Below are 25,983 nucleotides of genomic sequence, written 5' to 3'. Positions count from 1 at the left end.
TGTGTTATGATGGAACATGGCACAAGCGGGGCTACACATCCCATATTGGAGTTGGGGCAATTATCGAATATCATACGGGCCTCATCTTGGACGCCGTTGTTCTGTCTAATCAGTGCCTTGGTTGCCAAATAGGGCCAAAGCCTGGAGACACAGACTACGCCTGCTGGCTGGAGAATCATGTGGGCCAAAAAAACACCGACTCTAAATCAGGGAGAATGGAGGTTGAGGCAGCTATCATCCTCTTTTGACGGTCACTGTCGAAGCACAAGCTGCTTTACACAACGCTCGTGTCTGATGGAGATAGTGCCGCCTTCTCTGCCCTCGTACAAGAAAATGTTTATGGGCTGGTCCCCATTTTCAAAGAGGAATGCCTGAACCACGTGCAGAAGAGGATGGGGACAGCCCTTCGCAACCTTGCGCAGAAAAGTGACAAGGCTTTGGGAGGGAAGGGCAGGCTGACAAAGGCCCTCGTCGACAAATTGACAGGTTATTATGGCTGGGCCCTAAGGAACAATTCCGATGATGTGGCTGCAATGCGGCGGGCAGTGATGGCATCATACCACCACGTGACATCGACGGATGAGGAGCCCCACCACGACTTGTGCCCAGAGGGTGCAGACTCTTGGTGCAGTTATAATGCCAGCAAGATTAACGGTGTTCCACCTCCGAAGCATTCGTATAAGCTGCCACGCTATGTTGCAGATGCACTTCTACCCATTTATGAGAGGCTCTCGCAGGCTTCTCTTCTGCAACGCTGCCTGGGAGCAAAGACGCAGAATGCATCAGAGGCCTTTCACTCTGTGTTGTGGTCCCTGATGCCCAAAGAGCAGCATGCGTCACTGATTGCTGTGGAGACAGCACTGCATGACGCAGTTCTAAGATACAATGCTGGCTGCTACAGGGCCACCCAAGAGCTAGCTTCATCAGTGGGGCTGACACCTGGCCACCTGGCCATTCAACGGGCAGCCGAGAAAGATTCTGTGCGTTTGAAAAAGGCCAAGAAGCGATCACTACAGAAGATGGAAAGGCGGCAAAGAAAGAGAGTGCCAAAGGAAACCTCCAGTTATGCTGCAGGATCATTTTAGAACTATATATGTGCTCAAAACTTTCAAACGTCGTTTTCTCAAAATGACTTTTTTGGCTAGTGAGGCTGCTTATCCCAGCCATATCTCTGGAACCACTCATCCGATTTCCATAAGTCTTTTTTTATTATGTACTTGAATAAATTTATGAGGGGGTGACAAGCCCATTTTTTCAATACATTGTGTCAGTTATTTATTATATTTAATCAAAATTTGATTGATAATATCCTAATCACCAACACAAAATTCGATGGTCTGCTAAAACTTTTCAGCAAGGAAATTCAAAAAAAGGGCTCTGTTACCCCCTGAAGTATCAATCTGGGAATCATCATAGTTAAATTCACAGTTCCAGCGCCTTTTGAAAGTTCTCCAGGCCTGGGATAAGAGAACCATGTGCACTATTCTGACATACTGCCGTAACTTGAGAACCAGTGAACATAACTTCATGAAATTTTGTAATTCTAATGCTTTTGCTATGAGTCTATCCTGAAAATTTCATTAAGATATCTCAATAAACAAAATGTTGGTATCCGAAGGTAGCCTCCCCCCTTAAAAGTAGGGATCCGGGCACCGACCAAGATGATTTTAGCGTTGGTAGGTTTGTTACAAAGAGGTGCTGACGCGTTTGTCGGTGGCTGTTATCATGCTCCCGTTTATTTCCATGTAGATGACATAGCACTCGCGCCGAAGTTGTAGTAATCGGTGCATGGTCGACTGCTGATGCAGATGCACTTATCGTAAAGGCGCAAAAACAGAAGTTCTTTACAGTAACGTATGTGACCGAATAATTGAAAAGATAGAATATTTGAGACTTTTCGAATGTATGGTTTTTGAATCGTATATGAATATTACGAATGCAATACAGTGCAGACCACTTATAACGTAACCGCATACAGTGCAGGACTGGTTATAATGCGGTCTTTTTCGACTCCCGTTTACCCTCCCATAGAACCGCATGTATACGCATACCGCTTATTGTGCAGTCCCCCATGATGAAATACCGTTTATAATGCGGTTGCGGGAAAATATTTCCGACAAACGCGGTAGCGAGTGCGGTTCTCAAAGAAGGTACGCCGCTGGGGAGGGAGCAACGAGGTCGTTACGAAGGGCGAGGGCACGCACAGTGAACGAACGAGGGGCGGAGGGAGGAAAAAGACCGCGGCAGCGCTGTGCGGGCTCGCCCAGTGGGGAAGGATGGTGGTTGCCTAGGCGACGGAGTAGCCTTTGCACCGGCTGCGGCAAGGCTCCGCGGCCGCTTGCCGGCAGTGCGTTCCGCGTGGAACGTACGATCGCGTCCTCATCAAGCGCGCTTTAAAGCAAGTTTCCTGTCGGGAAAAGCGTCGTCGTTATCACACTTGCTACAGATATTGCGTTTGCTACCTCGTCCGCAAATTGAAAAGTTTTGCGGCTTCATGACGCGGGCTTTCGCCTTTTCTGCCAGTGCGCGGACTTAAACGAGCTTGGCGGGCTTTTGTCGCCGTTGATCTCCCGGCCGCGAACACAAACTTCGTATCACGCGCGCTGCTCTTGGGTTAGTGCTTGAGTGCGATCTTTTCGACCTCCGATCTTCTTGTTGTCTTGGACAAACTTCCCGCGACAACATGCTGAACCGCAGGCTAGGCCTAATCAGCGTTGGTTGCTTTTCGGTAGCGGTCGCGGGCGATAAAAGTTGCGGTTTGGTGCGGAATCAACGAAACTTTTTGCGATGGCTGCACTTGAAGGGAAGTGAATCATATCGTTAATGAAAACGAGGGCGTGGTTGGCACATGCAACTCTCGAATGGTGGTTCCGGATTCGATTGCAATGTCTTGGACATAGCGTGCGCGCCCGTGAAATCGAACGATCGGTACCGCTCAGCACGTAAAATTTCGGTCGCAATTCGACATTGTTTCTGTGTAATGCGCATACCTCGAGGTAGTCGGCGAATTTCCGCGATGGCACTTTGTTTTGTTTGCTTTTTTCCCCTGTGTTCAAATCGTTGGCAATGCGAGTCTTTGGCGGTTAATTTTTGATCATTCGGAGATTTAAGTGGTTGTAAGCGCCCCAAAACGCATATGTCGATTATCGGACACGCGAGGCTACATGCTCAACACGTTTTGCGCTAGTGCAGACTTTGAAGAAGGTTGTTTTGGTTATAGTGCGGATATTCGCGACTCCGGCGACTTACGTTATAAGCGGTCTATACTGTATTGGACTAATATTCGAAACTTGCGAATATTCGCACACCTCTAGCAAATAGTAAATTTCATGTACAAAGGACATAGTAGTTCTGGTTGAGTGATTTCGGATTGAACAGTACTCCTGTATGCATTCATTTTGAGGTAGAGAAAGTAGGCTACCATGTTTGAGCCAATGGGACGAGTGTACTTGTAGAGAGGTTCATCAGACCAGCCTTCCATGTTTTGTTGAAGGGTGTGCAAATATCGAATAGATTTCCAATTGAGCCTAAGGGAGGTGGAAAGAAAAACAACAAAAGCTGCATAGTATGCAAAAAAAAAAATCGATATAAAAAGAACTTAAGTTTTGGTTGTTTTCCTTACGCAGTCTGGCCGCTCCCGGGGCTTTGCCTTCGTCTACTTTGAGACTGTGGAAGACGCCAAAATGGTAGGTCACTCAGGATGTGGAATGCCTGTTGTGCACGTAGTTTGTCACCTTTGACAACTCACTCACGTAGTGGCTGTTCTGAGAAAACGCTGCGGAAGATGGGCAGAAGGTTGACCATTTCTTCAACATGGCACATCGGAGGTTGAAGATTGGTTGACAAGTGTACAATTTAAATGAAAGTTCAGTAAGCATCCATCATTTGAGTAAGTTGCTGTTCTTGCTGAAATTATTTGGTAAAATCTTTCTTCTCTGCCAACAGCCATCTTTCCCATTATTGGTCATCTTGATTTCGGTATTTTGTGCTTCGAAATGCCGCTGTGGAAAAAAGATTGCAGTGATGTGATAGCTGCGCCAATTGCGCCAAACTGCGCCAAGACGTGAAACCTGCTACATCCTGCCACATCTCCGCTTTTCTGCGCCAAATCTGCGCCAAACGATAAGCTCACTAGCGTCAAAACGTGCGCCGGCAAAACGCGAGACTCTGAAGCTGCCGCGCGGCAGAATTTTCGTGCCGCGAGAGGAATGGGTTCGTGCATCATTTTTCGCAGCACGCTGCCCGGTGCTTTCTGGGGGACATGACCGGACGCTGATTGATGGGAAGGCTCGTTAAGCGCTGGTTTGGCTTGCTCAGGCTTTTGGGGGCAGACGTAATCCCCTCCAGACTGTTGTAAACTGGCGTGACCCGCCAAAAATGCACCAAAAATGCAGTTAATTGGCAGCTAATCGGTAGCAGGACACGTCGGCTCCTGCGACTTTTCAGAGACTCATGGACCGCGTCCTCGGGGAAGCAAAGTGGTCATACTGCATGTGCTACCTCGACGACATCGACATCGTGATTTATTCACAAACCTTCGAAGAGCACTTGGCCCATGTTGCCGATGTGCTCGGGAGGGTGAGGGCTGCCGGGATGACGTTAAATCCCGCGAAAGCCCAATTAGCGCAGACTCGAGTTCAGTTACTTGGGTTTACGCTGGGCGAAGGCTCCATTGAGCCAGACCGGGAGAAACTTCGAGCAATCCTCGATTTACCCGCGCCCAAGGACGTACGCGGCCTGCGCCGCTTTCTTGGAATGGCCAACTTTTACCGGTCGTTCATTCCGTCCTGTGCCCGAGTGCAGGCGCCCTTGACCAAGCTCTTGGGTAAGTCTGCGGTGTGGCGATGGGGACCTGAGCAGCAAGAGGCGTTTTGCCATCTGTCTAGCGCCATTGCGGAGACAGCGCAGCTCAAGCTCCCCGACCTGACCAGACCGTTCGTTGTCCAGACTGACGCGAGTGATCTGGGATTAGGAGCAGTTCTCCTACAGGAATACGATGGCGTGTTGCAGCCGCTGGCCTTTGCCAGCCGCTCGCTGATACCCGCGGAGAAGAATTATTCCGTGACTGAGAGGGAGTGTCTCGCCATCGTGTTTGCACTGCGGAAGTTTGATGTCTACCTGGATGGGACGAAGTTTGTGGTGCAAACAGATCACAGCGCGCTAAGCTGGCTGATGCGGCTCCGTGAGCCTGCGGGCAGGCTGGCGCGCTGGGCTCTCCTAATACAGCATTATGACTTTTCAGTGCAGTATCGGAAGGGGAGCACTAACGTGGTAGCTGACGCGCTATCTCGTGCCCCAGTGTCTACCGGGAGCCTGGATTCTGGTGCGACAACCGCTAGCGGTGCCTTTGCGCAAGCAAGCGTCGAGGGCGAAACGGCGGCCGAGCCGCCGAGCGGAGAGAAGGGTGAGTGCGCCGACGAGCAAACCCTTTCCGCGAGCCAGGCAAGCAGCGCGCCGCGAAGCGGGCGAGAGGGTGAGCAACACGAAAGCGAACCCATGACGCCGACGCAAGCGGCAGCGATGGCTGCAGTCCTGAGTAAAAACGATACCAGGCTCCCCTTTGGGAGAATGGGAATCGCTTTCAGCAGGCAAGAGCTACTGAAGGCCCAGCAAGATGATCCGTTTTGTCGCGAGTTGAGCGACGGTCTCAGGGAGACGGAGCGCCGTGACGCTGCTGGTAGTGCGGCGGGCGCAGGGGGACGGGAACCGGCGTGTGTCGCTGGGTCCCCCGCGGATACATACTTGCTGGACCATGACGGGCTCCTGCTGAAATACATAGCCACCGATGAGGAGTCCGTGGACCCGTTTAAGGTGGTTATGCCCAAAAGTCTGAGAGCCGCACTGTTGCGATCCTCTCACGACGAACCCATGGCCGGTCCCCTGAGTGGCTCCAAAGTTTTTGCAAAACTGAGCAAGACTGTGACCTGGCTTGGCATGAAGCGTGACATTTTCCGCTATTGCCGTTCCTGCCATGTCTGTCAAGCGGTGAAATCAAGGGGTGGCAAGCCGCCCGGCCTGATGAAACCGATTGTCAGTGAGCGTCCGTGGCAAGTAGCCACCTGCGATCTAATGGGGCCGTTCCCCAGGAGTAAGCAGGGGTTCATACATCTGATGGTAGTCGTGGATCATTTTTCGAAGTGGGTGGAATTGTTTCCGCTTCGGAAGGTGACAGCGCGAGCGGTGCTTGAGAGGCTGCAGGAAATGTTTTGTCGGTTCGGCTTTCCGGAAAGACTGATTACTGACAACGCGTCGTATTTCACCGCTCGGGTGTTTGGTGATACGTGCCGTTCCCTAGGAATTAATCACTGCACCACTTCGCCCTACCATCCCCAGTCCAATTTGACGGAGCGAACCAATCGTACGCTCAAACCGATGTTGGCGGCCTTTGCCGAAAGTCAAAAGGACTGGGCAGACCATTTGAGTGAGCTCGCGTTTGCAATCCGAACCTCCGAGAGTCGCTCTACTGGTTTCTCTCCTGCTTTCCTCAACTTCGGAAGGGAGTTGGCAAATCCGGTGACCAGTGTCATGCAATGCCAGCTCGGAGACGAGGAAGCACCGGCAGACTGTTCTGCTTACGCATCAAAGCTTCGGGACAGGCTTTGTCGAGCTCTCAGTAGAGCAAGGCAGAGTTTGGCATCGGCCAGGGCGGCGCAGGAGGCCCAGTATGACCGGAAACATCGCCATCTTTCATTTAAGGTAGGTGATCTTGTCCTGAAGCGCAACCACGCGGATAGACAGAGACAAGTGCCCACTTACAACTGAGTTTATTTGCACTTCAGCAGGCCTTTCTATGCACATAACCTGGCTATATCACCCATTAGCAGAGTGTGACGTTTGGCAAGTTGGTGCATAGCTTGACAAGCAAGAAAACAAGAGAAGACAAGATAGGGTGCCCAAAACATTGACAAGAATGACAAGAAAGGAAAAGAAGCTGTAGACAAAAATGTCTACAAGCAGTGCTGACGCACACCCATGTTAGACAAAGCAAACTAATTTAGCGATGACAAGACCGACAACTCTGAATTACATTTAGAAATTGTGGCTTCAGAATAACTGAACCAAACACGCGCAGGGTGTGAATCAACTGAGTGGTCCTAGTGATAAGTGAAAGCACGTCAATAAGTGAACAAGTGACCAACAAAAACGTGGAAAACGCACATGACGATGAAACGACTAAAGTGGTTTGTTTCCCGTTGTTTTTTGTTTTTGGTAACAGTTTGTTTGTGGTCGTGTTTTCATTGTTTTTTGTTTATTTTGTTTTCTTCCGTAAAGTGCGTAAGCAAGCTGCCCTGTGGCTCCTAATGGCTGTCGCTTCTGCGGAGTTGCGGCGAAATCGGGATCGGGAATTGGCACATGGCCCCAAAAGTTTTCGAATTAACCAGGCTGGCGCTGACCGCCGCTTCAAAATATCCACTCAGATTTACATTGCAAAATACGGGACCGCAGAAACCCTTCGAATTAAGCGGGATTTCGAAATAACAGAGTTCGAATTGATGAGGTTTTACTGTATGTACATACAGGGTTCGTAGCGGTCCTTGAAACCCTTGAAAACCCTGGAATTTTAAAATGGCATTTTCAAGGCCTTGAAAACCTTTAAATTTGTCTGAGGTCCTTAAAAGTCCTTGAATTTCGTCAATCAAAGTACGTTCAGCCGTAATTTAGCGGATTTCCTTTGTTGACGAAAACGTAGCGTAACGACAACGTTAATCAGGAAATTTTGTGGGATATATTGAAAGGAATGGGCATAGGCGACGACTGTATACAGCTTTTGAGGGAGATATACCGAGAAAATACAGTTTGCGTAGAATGGGAAGGAATGAGTAGCAAAGAGAACGTTGAGATTAGCAAGGGGCTGAGACAGGGATGTCCTTTGTCCCCGCTGTTATTCATGCTGTACATGGTGAATATGGAAAAAGCACTAGAAGGTAGCAACTTTGGTTTTAATCTGTCACACAAACAGGGCGGCGTGATGATTGAGCAGAAGCTTCCAGGATTATTTTATGCTGACGATATTGTCTTATTTGCTGACAGTCGAGAGGATATACAGCAGCTGGCGGATATATGCGGAAGGGAAGGGGAAGCTCTAGGACTAGGATTTAGTGTAACAAAATGTGGATTGATGGTATTCAATGACCCTTGTGATCAGGCGGTGTCAATGCAGGGCCAAGAAATACCGGAGTATGGATAAATATATATATATACAGTCGATCCCGGATATATCGAACTCGAAGGGGACCGCAAAATAGTTCGATATATCGATAATTCGAAATACGAAATATGCGTATGTAAGGCTTTAAATAAAGCACTGGAGGCCCCGACACAGTTTTCTGAAATCGTAAAAAGCGCGAACATGACGATTCGCTCACATATGCAAAATAACAAGACGAGAACTTCTTTTGCAAGTTAGCGCACTTTATTTCGCGTGAAAAAAGTCCGTCAACTTGGCTTGCTTCTTGCTTGCCGTGAATTCATCAAGTCATCGTCAATATTATTGAAGCTTTCCAAATAAGTAAATTCAGCACCTTCCGCCACAACAGCGGTGAGCGACGCTGAACGCTGATGCGAGCTTTGTAGCGCGGTAACGGGTTTAGCGGTGGCAACGCATCTTCAAACCGCACGGGTCCATTTCCGCAGCACCGGCAACGTCAGCTATGATCTCGGCATCGATGCAGTAAGAAACAGCTACGTCGTTATCTGCACCGATGAAGTCACTCGCTGTGCTCCCGTCCGATGCGGCGCCCGGAAACTCTAAGTCGTAAAATTCACTGACGCACCGTACAGTCGGCGGTCATGACGCGCCCGAAGTCGTCACCTGGCACCAAGGCCCGTAAGGAAACAGTGCGCGACGGTGCTTTACTTGACGTCGTTCCAAGCACCGGTCATCATTTTTATCGCTACGAGCGGGACAATGCTTAGTTCGACTCCCGAATGACGATTTATCAAGAACAAAGCGCGAAGTACACATTCTGCAAGAGACAACGCTGCACGAAGAAACATTTCTCCACCGTCGACATGTTGGCGATACCGATGGCACTTGTGGCTTTGCAGACGGCAGCCGTTACTTTGGCGAGAAATGCGAAAAAAAGCGTAGCCTCTGAGATCGGCATTTTAAAACCGAAAACACTAAAAATACGTCACGAGGTTGCGGATCTCGAAGGCCATGCTTTGCGGGCCCGCATGCCATCGTGCGCGAAGAGACAAGGAAGGGAATGCAAACGTTACAACAAGGCTGCCAAGTCACTTCGAATTCTCATTTTGGTGCCCTCGGCAATCAGCCTCTTTGAAAAACACTAGCCCATGCGTTAAAACCTGCGGACCGCGCGTCAAATATACCGGTGAACTGACAAGCGCTGCGCAACGAACTAGAGCAACGCAATTCCGTCACCTGCGCGCGACGAGGGATTGGAACTTACAAGAACGCGGCCGAAAAATGATCAATAGTTGTTAGGAAAAACGCACTTTAGGGCTTCGGCGCGGGGCAGCGTTCGATATAGCGGATGTTTCGCTGTGCGGGAGTTCGATATACGTGCAGACCAACCCCATACTTTTGCATGGGAAATTCAAGGGGATTTCTCAACTGTTCGATATAGCCAATAATTCGATATATCAGAGTTCGATATATCCGGGATCGACTGTATATATATATATATATATACTCTGGTGACGATGATGATGGTTGCGTTTCCTTGCGCCATCTATCGACTACGCCTAGAAGCTTACGCGCGCGCGCATTTTGAATATGTATTGGTTGAGGAAAGTGTGGGTGCGGCCCTTACGCGGATTTTTTTTTTTTGGAATATGCACTTCAAAAGAAACGGGGTGCGGCCCTTACACGGGTGCGGCCCTTACACGCGTTTATACGGTATTCACTTCATGTGCAACGGCTCAGCTTCAACTGCTTGGCCCTCTGCCGTTTTCCTCCTTTGTCACTGTTCAGTCCTTTCACATAAAAATGAAGATGCGTGACAATGTAAAAACTGTGGGGTCTGAAGATGATGTGCTCTCGGAACATACGGACAGAGTAGAAGCTGTCCGGGCAAGCAACACGTGTACGTTTATTAAACACTTTTACATACACTGAGCTCGCCTGCCGAATCTAATACACAACTAGTACCACGCTAAATAACCGTATACAATGCTAATACAATAACCGGAAACATAACACACACTCAAGACAACGTAAGACATCCAGTGCACCGCAAATGTGATGTCGCCGATGTACGACTCACCACGAGGGGCCCGCGGGAAACAAGCCGTGGTATCGTCCCCCACGGACCCACCGTGGGAGACGTCCATCCATGCATGCTACCAATCCCCCAAGAGAGTCGCTCCTGTTTTCTATGCGCCAGCCTAACCACTACGCGGCGGCGCTGCCGGCGCCAACACACTAACCCTAACCCATGCGAGCACAGCGCCACTGCTCGCTTGGCAGCTGTTTAACCTAACTGTGGCCTATCCGCGAGACGTACGTGCGGCATGGGGCGCAAGCGACTTTACAGGGGTTGATAGCACCCCCACAAAACTAATTACTTTCCTTGTGAGAGTAGCTGCGTGCACACTGCAACCAATTTCAATCGAAAGTCTGTGCTGCACAACTGCCAGCATGTCCATAGTGCTGTCGCTCGCTCTGGCAGAAACACTCTGGGAAGATATCCTCGAGCTTTTTCACAAAGCCGTAGAGCTGACCGGAGGGATGAAGGAGGCCTCCTCGGTCACAATAGCTTGTTAGCCGAGCAAGTTGAAAACTTTCGCCAGGTGAAGGCGCAGTGAGCAGCTTGATGCAATCTTGGCATTTTGTTCTAGCGTTGACATCGCATTTTCGTGCAATATAGCCTGAAATGTGGTAAATGAGCCTGGAGTTGCTTCTGACCACGTGCTGGTTATGGTCATTTGAGGCCAGCATTATGCTGGGGTACCGTGTTCTTTTGTGGTCTCTTCAGCTGCAGTGGAAGCAGCAGTTTGACTGCACTCCTCTCTGCCAGCGGATGATTCGAGCGAGCTTCCAGTAAGGAGGCCAGAGTACCCTGCTCGCAGTTTTCATTGCTAACAGACCTAACCAGACCATAAAATGAGAGGCAATTCACAGTGATTAGGAACTGTGTTGTAGTTGTGTGATCATTATTGCCAGAAGCCTGTCTTACAATTCGAAAGAAATTCTCAAGTGGGTCCTGGCTGGTCCTTGATGTCATTAAGTACTTGTATCCAACTTTGGATGTTAAGTAGGCAAGCACTTCGAGAGTGCTTGAAATGGTGACATACAAGCCGGCTGCTGTGGAGTTGCTTTTAAAAACCCACCAGTTCCCTTGGCATGCCTTTCCTGCTGATCAAGGTACGACAGGAAGTCCTTCAGGGTTTCTGCTTTCAAGGAGCCTGGCCGGAGAGCTTCAGCAGCACACCGTGATGTCATGGCTGATATCAGCTGGTTCACCTTGCTGGAAAAAAATAGAAGAAAACAATATTGCTTGAATTCTTGTTGACATGGCCTCTCGAATTACAGCCACCGCCATGTAGTAGGGCAAAAAACTGCAAACCTATTCATCCTCACTGTAAGAAATGGTTAGTCTGGGGTGAAGGCCTCGTCAGGAGATGTACGGGTCAACTTTTGCCTTAGCTCGAGGACATGATTCACATTGTGTATTTAATATTATGTCTGAAATAAATGAGTGAATTGAATTAAATAGCAGTACAGTTACCTGAAGGATTCCTGGGTGGCACTGATGATTCCATATATCTTGTCCATCTCATTCCTGTAGAGGTGGAAAGCCTGGAGGACTTATGCACCAAACAGATGAAACGCGATGCTCACTCTCATTTTGTCAAAGCCATTTGAATTGAGATGGCACTTGGTGATTCTGGGCATAGCCTTGAGGGTCATGTCGTTGGCATCATTCTTGTAGGCTTCCCTCACCAGCTGAATGCTGACCTGGAAAATGATTCCAAGACAAAACTAGTCATTTGTCGTTATGCGCACTAGTTGCAGAAAAAATGTAAATGAGCCTGCAAAATGTTCGTTGATACCCTCCAGATTAATGTTCCCCAATTAAAGTCCTACGCTCAATGTAAACCCTCCAATAGTCGACAAGTAGCAGGAAAGCTGCCCTTTAGGCAAATGGTCCCTACTGCAAAACAAAATTTCGAAAGGAATGGACAAATCATATAGCATTGTACTGGTAAACGAATAGTTCGACACTGAAAAACTAGGCAAAATATGCAGTCATTAACCCTTTAAAACGCTATGCACACAATTGTGTACACCACTTGTATTTGCTATTTGTATCGACTTGGGGCTAAAAAAAAAGCAAGATACATTGAGCTTTGGACGAATGGCAACCCCCTGCATAATAAATTTATCATTATTTAACTTATTTTGTAGCGTACCGTTGCATACGATCACTTTGCTGAAGGCACTACCATATTTGACAAGTCGTTCGATGTGCCGCATCCCGCGACCCACGCCAAAAGTATAATTTTTCTTTGCTCAGCATGGACATAACGGAAAACAAATTTGCAATATATATTCACACTTCACACTGCCACCGTGGGGTGGCAGTGTGAAAAAAATACGTTGGCCTTCAATTCCCAGACTGTGTAGGAGGAGGGCTTTGTGTCGCTTGGGCGTAAAGTCCGATGCTCCGGAGGCCAAAAGAAAGGTTTCAAACATGCGAAACCATTGCGGCCACGGAACCGGTGGATGGCCCTGCACGGGCAAAAACAGTGGCGGTGGGGCGAGGCCAGAGAAGCTCATGACAGGCGGCGTGGCTACAGGCGAGGTAACGCCTTCATTAAAGCTCGCCGCCAATGTGGTGTCACGGCCTGAGGCCGTGAAGAAGAGAGCGGACAAGCCACCATAACACAACAAAACCGAATGCTCTTTTATTTTAGAGCACCCATATATACAAGACAACAACAGTGCCACCAATGTTGCTAGACTATGCATTGAAACTGAAACTAGCTACACTACACCTATGTCTGAATTAGTTAGCCCTTCGTGCTTACGTCGATTTCTTCTCCTACGCACTCCATGCGTCTTGAATATTGGGGCCTCTTTGAAATCGTCTTTGTCTACACTGTTGGCCTCAGGGTTGTGGGTCCCCCTAAAAAAGCTGTGGCTTGGCGACCTATTCTATTACCTACCCTCCTGCCCGTGGCGCCACTGTAATGAATGCCATCTTGTGCAAAAGGGGCGGGAGCCGGGCTCATGCGCGTCCTGGTTTACCTCCATTACGCTGTACCTGAACTGCTGGCCCATACCCCTGATGACAGTTAGCCTTCACCATCCTCCTTTCCATCTCACTAGACTGCCCCCGGACCTCTGGGATTGTGCATATGGTCACATGGCACACTCTCAGAAACTTCTTTAACTTTACGCATCCCACCCTCTAACTGTCTCTGAAGGTTGCGGCTTTCTCTCTTCAGCACATCGTTGAGATCAGCATAGATGGCGATGCCAGCGCCATCTATGCTGAGAAGAAGCACACGAGAGAAGCACACACTGGCGACGTTTGTGGAACCACCCTAACGCATACCCTCCGCCGGGGAGTAAGCCCACTGCCCTCTTCTAGTACACTGTAACTCAGCGTAAGAGTCGGCGGTCATCTATCATGGGAGGTGCATGGGGATGATTCTGCTGCTCGGTCTCACAGACTCCCATGGTGCGTCAAATGTCGGCGGCGCCATATTCGTGGTACACTGTATGTGTTGTTAAGCTGTTTATTGGACGGCACTCGGCGACAAGGCAAAGGCACGGGCCCCGAGCGCGAGCGGCGTTTAGAAGAGGACGACCCACTAGGAGCCGCTGGAGAGCGCAACCGTTAAACAGTACCAATTGCTTCGCCACAGTGTTATGTTTTTGTGTATACAGTAGAATCTCGTTGATACGTTTCTGAAAAAAAACGCGGAAAATAAACGTACGATCAGGGAAAACATGCTGTCCGAATCCAGTAAAAATTGAGGCTGACAAGCCTCAATTTGAGGTGCTAACTGTCAATTGAGGTGCAAGTGCAAAAAAACATTTATTTCTAAAAAAACGTGGCCTCTTCAATTCTTGAACTCCTGGCATCTCGCTGGCAGCCAGAGGTCAGCCAGCTAGTTCCGGTCCTGACCGGAAATAACGTCGTGGTCACGTGTGTTGAAATCTCGAGACAACCCGAATATTGCAAAATCGAACTCTGGGACAACCAGCGTAAATGTAAAGAAACGCTACCACCGTGTCAGCAGACGAAACTTTAAACCGCATGAGTGTCGGTTCTTTCTGCATTGTCGCTCAGAAATATGGGGCTAGGTTTGCCGAAAAGCGGAAGTGATATTCTTGAGCATACGCATTTGAGATACGATCACGTACGTTTGCAAGATCACGCGCGACTCGCCCCGTCCGTGAAGAAAACTGCCGCCCCGCTAAAGGCTTAACAAGCTTAACTCTTCGCAGTGCACGTAATGATCGCGGTACAACACGATATGCGAAATCTCGCGAAAGTGATAAGCGTCCCCGAAAGCGACAGCTGTTCGCGGCTATCGCATACTACGTCACACACTCGTGTTGATCAGTTTGCGTTCTGTCTTAACTTGAGAAATGCGCTGGTATGTTCGCCGCCACTCGTAATCGCACCATCTCGCACGGCGGAACGGGCTTTAAAAGATAATGCCCGGCGTAATGGCAACCGAAGCTGAAGTCCCCAAGCGCCCGCATTGCGATCTGTCGAGTCCTCACAAAGATGGCGGCGAGCGCGCATCGTCTCGTTTTGGCGTCCATAACCAGAAACCTCCAAGATATCTTCCAAAACAAATCTTTTCTGGCAGCTTCTGACGACCCGCTGGTAGGCAGAATTGCATAGCCAGAGAAAAACGAACGCCGACTGGAATTGCGCCGGGCTGAGCAACCCGAAAATGAATGCGCTCCGGGAAAAAAGCGCGGGGGAAATTATCGGCCATATTCACTGGGCACAATGGCGGCGTTGCTATGGTTATGCGTCGTGGCGTGTTGTGCAGCGGTGGCGGCATGTGCGTTTCCGTAGGTCTTGTACCGAACCGTGGCGGACTGGAGAAGCGACAACCTCCTTTCTTTGGGCCGCATTGTTGTTCCCCCGGCTGGGGTCTGAACAAAAGTTGTGATAACCGGGTAGTCCTGGGCCATGCCGGTCACCGGACCAAATCACACACACGTACGTTGGCGGGTTACACACATGACTGGCCGGTCATGTGCGCCGTATTTATTTCCTTGCAACATCGACGCCCCCGGGCGCCGGAACGGCAAACTAATATTATCACATCCCTCCCCCCTTTATTAATGGATGCAAACAATTTGTTCAAGGTGAGTAGCGCGATACTGGTCGTCGAATTCTGGCACTTCGACGCAGGACAGGAGTACTGGGTGTTGTGACAGCAAGTTCCGTTTCCCTCGCCACGTCTTCCCTGGGATCTTGCCTAGACTCGGTGTCGTGAAGGCGATCCGGAGTTAGCTGCCTCTGACCCACGTCCAAGCTTGGAGCCAGACCTGTAGCTACTGGGCTGCCCGACTCTTGGTTGTCTGCACTTAGTTCCTCAGGGGGCTGGCGGATGTGATCCAGATGTCGAGTTAAACGCCGTCCGTCCTCCAGTAGAACATCCATGGACGAAGTGCGTTGTTCGGTGACGACTGCAGGGAGCCACGCAGGACCTGGACGGAAGTTCCTTGCGAACACCTGGTCACCAGGGTGACCCAAAACCCTGGGTCTTGTTCCTTGGTCGCATCTGATTTTCTGCTTAAGTTGCTTCTGTAGCACCTTAGTCCTGAGGTCTGGGTGTAGCAGGTCCAACGCAGTCCTCAGCTTCCGCCCCAACAGCAGCTCCGACGGACAGCAACCCGTGACCTCGTGAGGCGTTGACCTGTAAGTCAGGAGCATGCGGGCAATTTGAGTGCGAATATCTCCAGGGCCAGCCTTCCGCAACTTGTTTTTGACCGTCTGCACTGCCCGCTCTGCAGCACCGTTAGACGCTGGATGATACGGTGGCACCAGCATTCGCCTCACCCCGTTTTTCTTGAGGAATGTGGAGTAGAGCTCACTGGTAAATGCTGGCCCATTATCCGACACGACCACATCTGGAAGGCCTTGGTTTGCGAACATAATTCGCATGCAGGAAATAGTTGCTTCAGCCGAGGGTGTCGAGACCGGGAACACTTCAATCCACTTAGAGAAAGCATCGACTGCGATAAAAAAATAGGTGTTCCTGTAAGGACCGGCATAGTCCACATGCAGCCGTGACCACGGTTTCTCCGGGAACGGCCAGGGCATGACAGGCACTGGTCGTGACACTCTTTGATGCTCCTGGCACATACGGCACCTTTGAATGGTTATCGCTATGTCGTTATCCAAGCTAGGCCACCACACATGGCTACGCGCAACTGCCTTCATTTTGGACAGTCCTGGATGACTCTCATGCAGCAACTGGAGGACTTCCCTTTGTAAGGATTTTGGAACAATGACTCTGTTGCCCCACAATAGACAATTCCCTTGCACACTCATCTCATGAAAGCGCGTCTCGTAGGGTCTTCCCTCTGAACCTAGGTTTGTCTGGCAGCCTGACCACAACGCTGCTCTTACTTTCGACAGCACCGGGTCTCTGGAGGTAGCTGCCGCAACAGCATTTGACGACAGTACCCCCGGGTATGCTCCTTCGAGCATTAACACTTCGGCAGGGCAGTCAACAACAAATTCGGCAGTTGGCAGAGGTAGCCGGCTTAACCCATCGGCATGTGCAATTTGTGAACCCGGCCTATACTTCAGGTCGTAACTGTACCCCGACAGCAGCAAGGCCCACCTTAGCACTCTCGGAGAACAGGATTCGGGAACTGGTTTGTCTGCTGCGAGCAGGCCGAGCAGCGGTTTGTGATCTGTGACGGCCTCGAAATGCCGGCCCCATAAGTACTGCCTGAACTTTGTAACGCCAAATACAAGGCTCAATGCCTCCTTGTCTAATTGGCTGTAGTTTTTCTCCGCGGTTGCCAGGCTGCGGGAAGCAAAACCAATGGGGCGCTCTTCTCCAGATGGCTCTCGCTGCGCCAGTACTGCTCCAATACCGAAGGGAGAGGCATCAGTGACAAGCACAGTTGGCTTTCCTGGGTCAAAGTGTGCCAATATAGCAGCAGAGGCCAATAGCTCCTTGCTTCTCCGAAATGCCTGCTCTTCATCAGTTTCCCAGCGCCACGGTGTTCCCGACGCCAACAAACTATTGAGCGGCTGTAACACGGCAGAAAGGTTTGGCAAGAATCTTCTGTAAAAATTAACCAACCCGAGGTAACTCTGAAGTTCCTTGACCGCTCGGGGTGCGGGGGCTTCCAGCACTGCTTCAGTCTTAGCCGGGTTTGGACGCAGCCCAGCCGCACTAATGATATGACCCAAGTACTGGACTTCTGGTTTCAAGAATTCGCATTTGGATAACTTCAGCCGCAGTCCCGCGGTTTTCAGGCGATCCAACACTCGGCCCAAGTTCTCCCAATGCTCTTTGTCACTGGTTCCTGTGACCAGAATATCGTCAAAGTACACTACGACATGGTCAAGGTCGTGCAAAAGATTTTCCATCTCTCGCTGAAATATAGCTGGAGCTGATGAAACCCCGAACGGCAGCCTTGTGAATCGGTATAGCCCCCTCGGAGTGTTAATGGTGACTAGCTCTTGGCACTTCTCATCGAGTGGGACCTGCTGGTAGGCGTCTTGCAAGTCAAGCTTTGTGAACTTCTTGCCCCCTGTAAGCCGCGCAAAAAGTTCCTCAATCCTAGGAATGGGGTAGGACTCGACGACTGTCACCGGGTTTATGGTAGTCTTAAAATCGCCGCAGACCCGAACCCGGCCGTCGCGCTTCAATACAGGAACGATGGGCGCGGCCCACTGAGACGTTTTCACCGGTTTGATAACGCCTTCCCGTTCCATCCTCTGTAGTTCTTCAAAAACGCGATCACGCAAAGCAAATGGTATCGGACGTGCCTTGACAAAACGTGGCTTCGCGCCCTTTTGTACGGATATAGAAGCTGCAACGCCGTGAAACGTGCCAAGCTGCTCCGAAAAAACTTCGTGATATTGGCTTACCAGGTCTTCCGTAGACTTCACGACGTTGACTCCCTCCGTCTGAGCGATGCCTAGCTTGAAGGCCTTCATCCAGCTTCGTCCAAACAGCGTAGGACACGCCCCTTTCACGACAAATAGTGGCAGCTGGCGCTCCTTGTCGCCAAGTTTGACCATTGCTTCCAGCTTTCCCTGGACGCGTTTCATGTCGCCGAAAAAACTTCTCAGCTGCACACTCGATGGCTCCAACGGCACCGACGGAAAAAGCTCGGCGAACTTGCCTTCATCAATGGTCGACACACTTGCGCCGGTGTCCAACTCCATATCGAGCGTTACGCCGTTAACTTCAACCGCTATGCGCATTGGCTCCGAACTAGCTGTGTGAAGCGTCCACAAGTCGAAAACTTCGGGCTCTTCAGCAGAGACAGGCAGGTCGCCCAGGTTGTTCACGCGACTAGACCGGCTGCGACTAGACTGGCTCCGGTCGACATTTCTACTCCCCGGCTGAACTCTGCAAACTCTTGCAAGGTGCCCTTTTTGACGGCAGTTGTGACAGATCGTGTTGCCGTGCCTACACGAACGCGTAGAATGACCTCCCCCGCAACGAAAGCAACAGCAATCATTTTTCCCCGAGGCGACAACGTTCGCTTGCTCCGGAGCTTCGTCAGATAGTAGCTGTGCTTGCTGACGGCTCAATGCGCGTGAATCTTTACGCGCAGCTTCCATCGCTACGACGGTGTCCTTCGCAGTTTCGAAGGTTAAACACGTCGTTTCCAGCAGCCGTGTTTGCATGGTTACGTCATTGATTCCGCTGACTATCTGGTCGCGCAACATGCGCTCTCGAAATGTTGCGAAATTGCAGTCTTCGGCTAACTTCTTCAACGAGGCAATGTAGTCACTTACGGTCTCCCCCTCTTTTCGATGCCTCGAGAAAAACTTGAAACTTGCCACTACTTCTGATACGCGGGGGGCGTAGTGCTTGCCAAGTGTAGTAAAAATTTCGGTCAGTCCTGCTTGGGCGGGCCTGCTTGGTGCTAGGAGGCCTCGTAGCAGAGAATAAGTCTCTGGACCGCAGCATGTCAAAAATACAGCTGTCTGCTTGTCGCTCGGGATGTCGTTCGCGATGAAGTACAGCTCGGCCCGCTCACGGTATTCCGCCCACTCCGATGTACTCGGGTCGAACGAATCCAGCTTCCCCACGACAGGCATGACGACGTGCGATTGTGCTGTGCCCGTGCGGTTCGTCAGTCGACCTCGTCGCCACTTGTGATAACCGGGTAGTCCTGGGCCATGCCGGTCACCGGACCAAATCACACACACGTACGTTGGCGGGTTACACACATGACTGGCCGGTCATGTGCGCCGTATTTATTTCCTTGCAACATCGACGCCCCCGGGCGCCGGAACGGCAAACTAATATTATCACAAAGTGTGCGGAACGAGTGTACATCTGTGTACCGGCTACAGATGAAGGATTTGCAATGCTCAGCAAAATTGTGCCAAGTGCTACAGAAAATACTTTTTTTTTTTAAAGCCGTTTGAAGATTTTGACGGCCAGCGTCGCCGCCTGCCTTCGGGTCGGTGTGTGGTTGACAGAGAGCGGCGATCGAGCAATTCGGAGAAGACACGGAGGGGACGATCGAGCATTTTGGAAGAGACGCGAGGGGACAATTGAGCAAAGCAGAGAACGTGCGGAGGGAACAATTGAATAAAGCAGAAAAAGCGCAGAGGGGGGAAAGGCACTGCGGAGAAGCCGCCGTTGCCGCGCGGCGGCCGTCTGCGACTTCGTGCTACACAAGTACACGGGAGGGCCCTTTTTGCACACCAGAATGAGAGTTTCTGAGTACAAAACGTATCATACGACCGCAGTTTTCTGCTGTGCTGAACGTTGCTGCTGAATAATCGTATTTTCCAGGTACGTATCAACCGGAACGTATTACACACAGCTGTATTGGGTTATTTTTAATTTTCGCGATTTCAAGCGTAAGAGCTGGGAAATTGTACTAAGCAGGAACGTATCAACGAGGTTCTACTGTATTGTAGTATTTCGCATATTACTGCACTTATCTCTAAGATCTATCTGGCAGGCTTGCCATTATATAAAAGCTGTTAATAAATATCCACGTGTTTGTTACAATACGATGTGTACTGTCTCCATGTGTTCCGAGAACGCTTTTTCAAAACCCCACAGCCTGTACTTTAATGTGCAATCATGCCCAACAAAAGATTGAGCATCGAGCAGTGGACCATTGGACGTGTAATTCATTGGTCCAGATCCCACTGGCGAAGAGGGTGCTTTTGTCAATTTTGGTCATAATTATTACAACAAATACCTAATGTCCCCAATGCTTTGATTGGCTTCGTTAGATGTGCCCTCGCTTAGTGGCCTGCAAAGCTACCACAGCTGGCCCTCCTGTTCACGCTGTGCTTTTTCAACATGCAGTACTCGACCAAGCTGGAGAAGGGGGACTATGTGCTGCGGGTGCATGTGCGACACGAGCAGAGTGCCCTGGTTGAGCGACTCTCGGATATGCCACTGGAGCTGTCGCACAAGCTGCCCAGTGCCATTGCCCTGGATGCCTACCGCTCCCAGGGGCAGGCCATGATCGCCTCGGCCAAGAAGTTCGCGCCCCTCATGACTCGACCTGGTGCGCAGGTGCCCGTCTACCTGGCTCCCCTGCCCTGCGACAAGTGAGTTTCTGGGCTGGCACATCTTGCTTGCTGGTTATAGAAGCTCGAGGAAAACGGGTGTGCTGGAGCAGGTCTACTTTCACGAGAAGTATGATAAAAATATTTGCGAAAGGAAAAATAGTCAACTCATGTAACAGCGCCAAAAAATAAATAAATAAATAAAGGAAGGTATGACGACAGAGTCACTCATGCTGACTCTGTTGTTGCCCCTTCCTTTATCTTTTGTTTTTGCACTGTTGCATGGTTTCCAATGCCCTCCCTCCAATGAAGGGAGACTTTAAGCCCTGGTAGCAAGGCTCTAAAGGAATACGTCTACTTAGGGGAGGTCACCTAGGTGGCAATCTGGACACGTTTTTAAAAACAGTATACAGTCGACGTCCGATTTCCCGGACCCTCAAGGGACCGCGAAAACGTCCGGAAAATCGGGCAGTCCGGAAAAACGAATGCACGTGAAAACGCACCTTTTTGGTAGGTATTTTTCGCTGACGGAGAGGGTCACGGCCGGAGTACAAGATTCCCATTGCAATTCAGCCAATGCATCGTTTAGGTGGCTCTGAAAAGAGCCGTTTATATAAAAAAAAACAAAAAAAAATACGACGTGGCCGGCGCTACCTCATAGGTCAGCATAGGCCAGCTGAACCAGCAGGTGCACAAATAAGGTGTGCTTCAACGATCAGTCAAACACATAATCGGGCACTATGCAGTAAACCTGAACACAGACTGCGCACTGAAAAGCTAGTGCAAACACTCTATTCACCCAATGTCCAAGTAAATGACGTTTTATACGAAGTCACTGAGCTTTGTACCTAGCTCCAGACCTAGCAAATACACACGACGTCACGCCGCATGAAACGAGACCGATGAAGCCATGAAGATGGTTCGCAAGCACATGACAACAATCGTCGTACATTTCATTTTATTATGCTGCTCATCGCGCAGTCCATTCATAACCACTGATGACTCGAAATCACTTCCAATATCCTCTTGAAGAAAGACGCACACACAGAAAGACATCGAGGTGCAGAGGCCGGTCGCTTCTCCGCGTACGCTAGCAACGTGCCAGACAGCCTGGAAGGAAAATGGCCGTCGCCGCCGCTAAATGTTGCTCGTATGCTCTGAAAATTTTCCATTGACTCTATACGTACGGTACAGCAACCGCCGCGGCAGTGACGGCATCAGCTTAGTTGGTGATCAGCTTCACACAGCAGCAAATGTTGCGTATCGGCGGAGATTCGGCGATACGTGTGTGCATCGTTTACGTTCATGCGCACATCAAGGAAAAGCAGGGCGAGCCATCCGCTCTTCCACCGCAGTCTTTGTGTTGTGCGTCTGCTCCATTGTGAGAGAGCCGTAATCTATTCCGCGCTTTGCTGGTTTCAGCAGCACTCACCGCGAGGCGCAAATTTGGAATTGGCGGTTGGCACGTAGTTAAGCGAGGTTTGTGGCAGGTACCGAATGTATTCACAAGAGCCTGGACGTGCACCAAAATGCTTGATAAGTGTACTAGGAAGCATTAAAGCTATTTCGGATATGGCTGTGGCGATTTGACCACTTGAGTGGAATAAGAAAGCATGAATTCGTTTTCCGGGGGACAGCCCGATTATTCGGATGATTTCACGGTCCTTAGAGAGTCCGAAAAATCGGACGTTGACTGTATTTATCTTCCAGAAGTCCGAATACTTCGAATAGTCAAATTCCAGTGTGAATCTAATCGAATAGCAGACACTATTAAAAAAATATTCATAAGTTCAAATATTCGCACACCCTTAGTTATTTGTCCAATCGCACGTTCTGTGTCCAAGTGAGAAATGTTTTGTCCCGAACATTTGTCCAGGAAACTGGAGTGCCGCAAGGTGGTGTCTTGAGTGGCACACTATTTATTATAAAAATGAATTCGCTGTGTCTGTGCAGATCATGCATTATGTTTTATTGCATATATGTCGACGACGTGCAGATCGGTTTTAAATCATGCAATCTTGCGATGTGTGAGTGGCAGGTTAAACTTTGTTTGAACAAGGTAACCAAATGGGCAGACGAGAACGGGTTCAGCCTTGATCCGCAGAAAAAGCACTTGCGTCTTATTCTCAGGAAAGAGAGGCCTCCATCCCGATCCGAACATTGACTTCCACGGTCAGCTAATTTTTAGGCATCATTTTGGACATGAAATCGACATTTGTACCTCACATCGAAAATCACAAAAACAAGTGCATGAAGGCAATGAATATACTGAAGGCTTTGTCACGTACATCATGGGGCATTGATAGAAAATGTCTGATGAATTTTTACAAAAGCCTCATACGCTCACAACTTGACTACAGTGCCATTGTCTATCAGTCTGCGACACCAACTGCATTAAAAATGCTGGACCCAGTTCACCATCTAGGCATTCGCCTTTCAATGGGTGCTTTTCGAACGAGCCCCATAGAAAGCCTCAACGTTGGAACCAGTGGTCGTTCCACTTGCAGAGATCTTACTTATCCTTTGTATGTTTTCTCAAGGTGAATGCAAACACTCCTCACACTCTACTGGCAATGATTTGTCCATTTCTGCCCTCTTTGACAACCATGCTTCGGTGAGACAGCCCTGCTCACTTTGCGTGAGGAGCCTAGCTGAGGAAATGAGTCTGTCGCTCTATGAACACAGTCTAATGGCTCCTGCTGCATCTCTGCTGCCGTAGCAGTGGCAGCTAATAGAATGTGATGTATCCTTTGAGGAAGTTACAAAACACGCGACTGTTGCACATATCCGTACGTACTTCTTCGAACTGCAGCAGAAATACACTTGTCCTGAATTCTTCTGTGCCCTACGCAATGGTCGGTCCATCTTTTTCAGATGCCGGCGTTCTGCACCAAAATCCAAGCATCTTCACAGCAGAGCCTTATGCGATATTTGCGGCCATCGAACTCATTAATCAATTAATACTACAAAGTGGAGTACATTACACCAATTCACTAAGTGCAATAAAGGGTCTGAAAAGACGGAATAAACACAAAAACCCTGTCCTTGTCTCGCTCTGCACACTCTTGTCGTAATGTGCTGGGTGCCAGGTCATAGCGCGATCCAAGGAAACGTCTTGGCGGACCAGCTAGCTGCATCCATCCATGAAAACGCTGCCGATACAGGCATACCCGTCCCTGCACTAGACCTAAAACCATTTCTAAAACGAGACCCGCCGCGGTGGTCTAGTGTTTATGGTGCTCGACTGCTGACCCGCAGGTCACGGGATCAAATCCTGGCCGCGGCGGCCGCATTTTCGATGGAGACGAAAATGCTTGAGGCTCGCGTGCTTAGATTTATGTGCACATTAAAGAACTCCAGGTGGTCGAGATTTCCGGAGCCCTCCACTATGGCGTCTCTCATAATCATATCGTGGTTTTGGGACGTTAAACCCCAACAATTATTATATTTCTAAAACGAAAGCTCAGGGATTCTTGGCAGAGATCATGGGATAGGCACACACAAAATAAACTACACGTTGTCAAGCCGCATCTTGGTAATTGGCCGCCATTATCGAAGTCACGCCACACAGATGTAACACTTACCAGGCTAAGAACAGGACACACACACACAGCACACATGCATACCTTCTGTCTGGTGGTGATCCACCCATGTGTGAGAAATGTGGTGAACCACTTACCGTGCTTCACATTTTAATCCAACGTAAAGAATTAGACAGTGTTAGAAGAAAACACCTTTCATTACCCTACCGACAGCAAATACCACTTCATACATCGATGTTTTTCGTTAGGGATCCGCTTTTTAAACATGAATCATTGTTCGTGTTTTTAAACGATGTGTGCAGTTTTCATGATATGCCCAGGCAATCTATAGCACGACCTCTGAACAGAAGTCACTGCTGCAGTTGCTACATAAAGAAAGCACCTGCCTCGCGGCCCTTGGACACAAGGGCGTTGATGAGGCATTCGTGCTGATATTATCTCCGTAGTTTTATTGTCACTACCTTTTTGTCATTGATCCTCACAGCACACATTTTACATCACTCATGATTTTAATACTCGTATGTTTTACCCGCCTTTAGCGCGCAGAATTTTAGGCCCGTATACAGCCACTTAACGTAACCAGTGTTCATGTTTGTTATCTTCTCCTGGCGCTCTTTGGCCACCATATGGCTTTTGTGCCAATCAACAACATATCATCATCATCATCATGGAAACCACTGTAGGTAAGGAGGGAGAGTGGGAGGGACAAAGTGCCTTTGATTTGCCAAGAAATGTAAGAAAAGAACCTTTAATCATACTTGAATGGCGCACCCACTGCATTTAGAGAAAACGACACCAGAGTAGCAAGAACAGCCGGAGGCAGCTACTAACATCTTAGCACACACCACTAGCCTCCATGCACAAGCTGTAGTGGATATCAATGCGATGGCAGTGCAACGAACTGCTTTAAAATTCAGCAAAATTTTTAACTGCGTAAAGAAGACAAGAGCACAGGTGCGCAAAGAAAACAGCAGCACAGATGCACACACGAAGCGCAGATGCACTTCATGTGTGCACCTGTGCTGCTGTTTTCGTCCTGTCTTCTTTGCGCAGTTTAAAATTTGGCTGAATCTATGAACAGAGGAAGCCCCCCTCAAGTCGAAACTTTCTCACTCTTGTTCCTGGCATAGCACATTACAACGACAGCTCACAAACACACGAAACGCAATGGCAACCCAAGAAGACTGCAGGAAGCATGGCATTGAAGCCCCTCTAATGATGAGCCAAGTTGGCGCAGATCTCAGGTGCCTGCGTTGATTACGTTGCCATAGGCATCCTCTTAGAATACAGATCTTGAAGGCCATGGTTTTGCTTGTGGGACCCTGAAAACAGTCATGGGTGTCTCGCACTGAGTTTGGGGTGTGATCATTATGTGGGGGGAAAAATCAAATTTTTATGACAAATTTCAGGTGCACGCACTTTGAGATCTGGCTGCTAAGCAGGATTGGGTGAGATTCAAGCAGGCCAGTGTTGCATGGATGCGGTCGGTGCATGATTGGGGTGCAAAGAGGAGAGGGGGGGCTTTTGGGTAGGGGCGCTTGCTCGAAATTTTACGGTAGCTCAAAAAATGGATCTATACGTCAGCCATGAAGTGTTTTCAACCACAGAGAATAAACCTTCGAGGTTCGAGGGCACTGTTGCTGATGTGTCAATTGATCACAATAGTTTTCGGAGGATGATCATTATGGTGGCTCACACAAGTCGGCCCGCCTGTCGCATAGCGGGTAAAGTGACCACCAGTACCAGAGCTGGACATG

At 49.5% G+C, this 25,983-nt stretch overlaps 1 protein-coding gene across 1 annotated transcript; it reads right to left on the bottom strand.

Moving 5' to 3' along the window:
* Positions 1-15,302: 15,302 nt before the first annotated feature.
* On the bottom strand, positions 15,303-18,212 carry LOC119377240 (uncharacterized protein K02A2.6-like). Its single transcript, XM_037646805.1, has one exon. The coding sequence runs from the start codon at positions 18,210-18,212 to the stop codon at positions 15,303-15,305; it is 2,910 nt and encodes a 969-aa protein (XP_037502733.1).
* Positions 18,213-25,983: the final 7,771 nt, after the last annotated feature.

Source organism: Rhipicephalus sanguineus, unplaced genomic scaffold (assembly GCF_013339695.2).
Source record: "Rhipicephalus sanguineus isolate Rsan-2018 unplaced genomic scaffold, BIME_Rsan_1.4 Seq4173, whole genome shotgun sequence".
Taxonomy (NCBI): domain Eukaryota; kingdom Metazoa; phylum Arthropoda; class Arachnida; order Ixodida; family Ixodidae; genus Rhipicephalus; species Rhipicephalus sanguineus.
The sequence above is the reverse complement of the archived record's forward strand: the minus strand, read 5'-3'. Positions and strand labels throughout refer to the sequence as shown.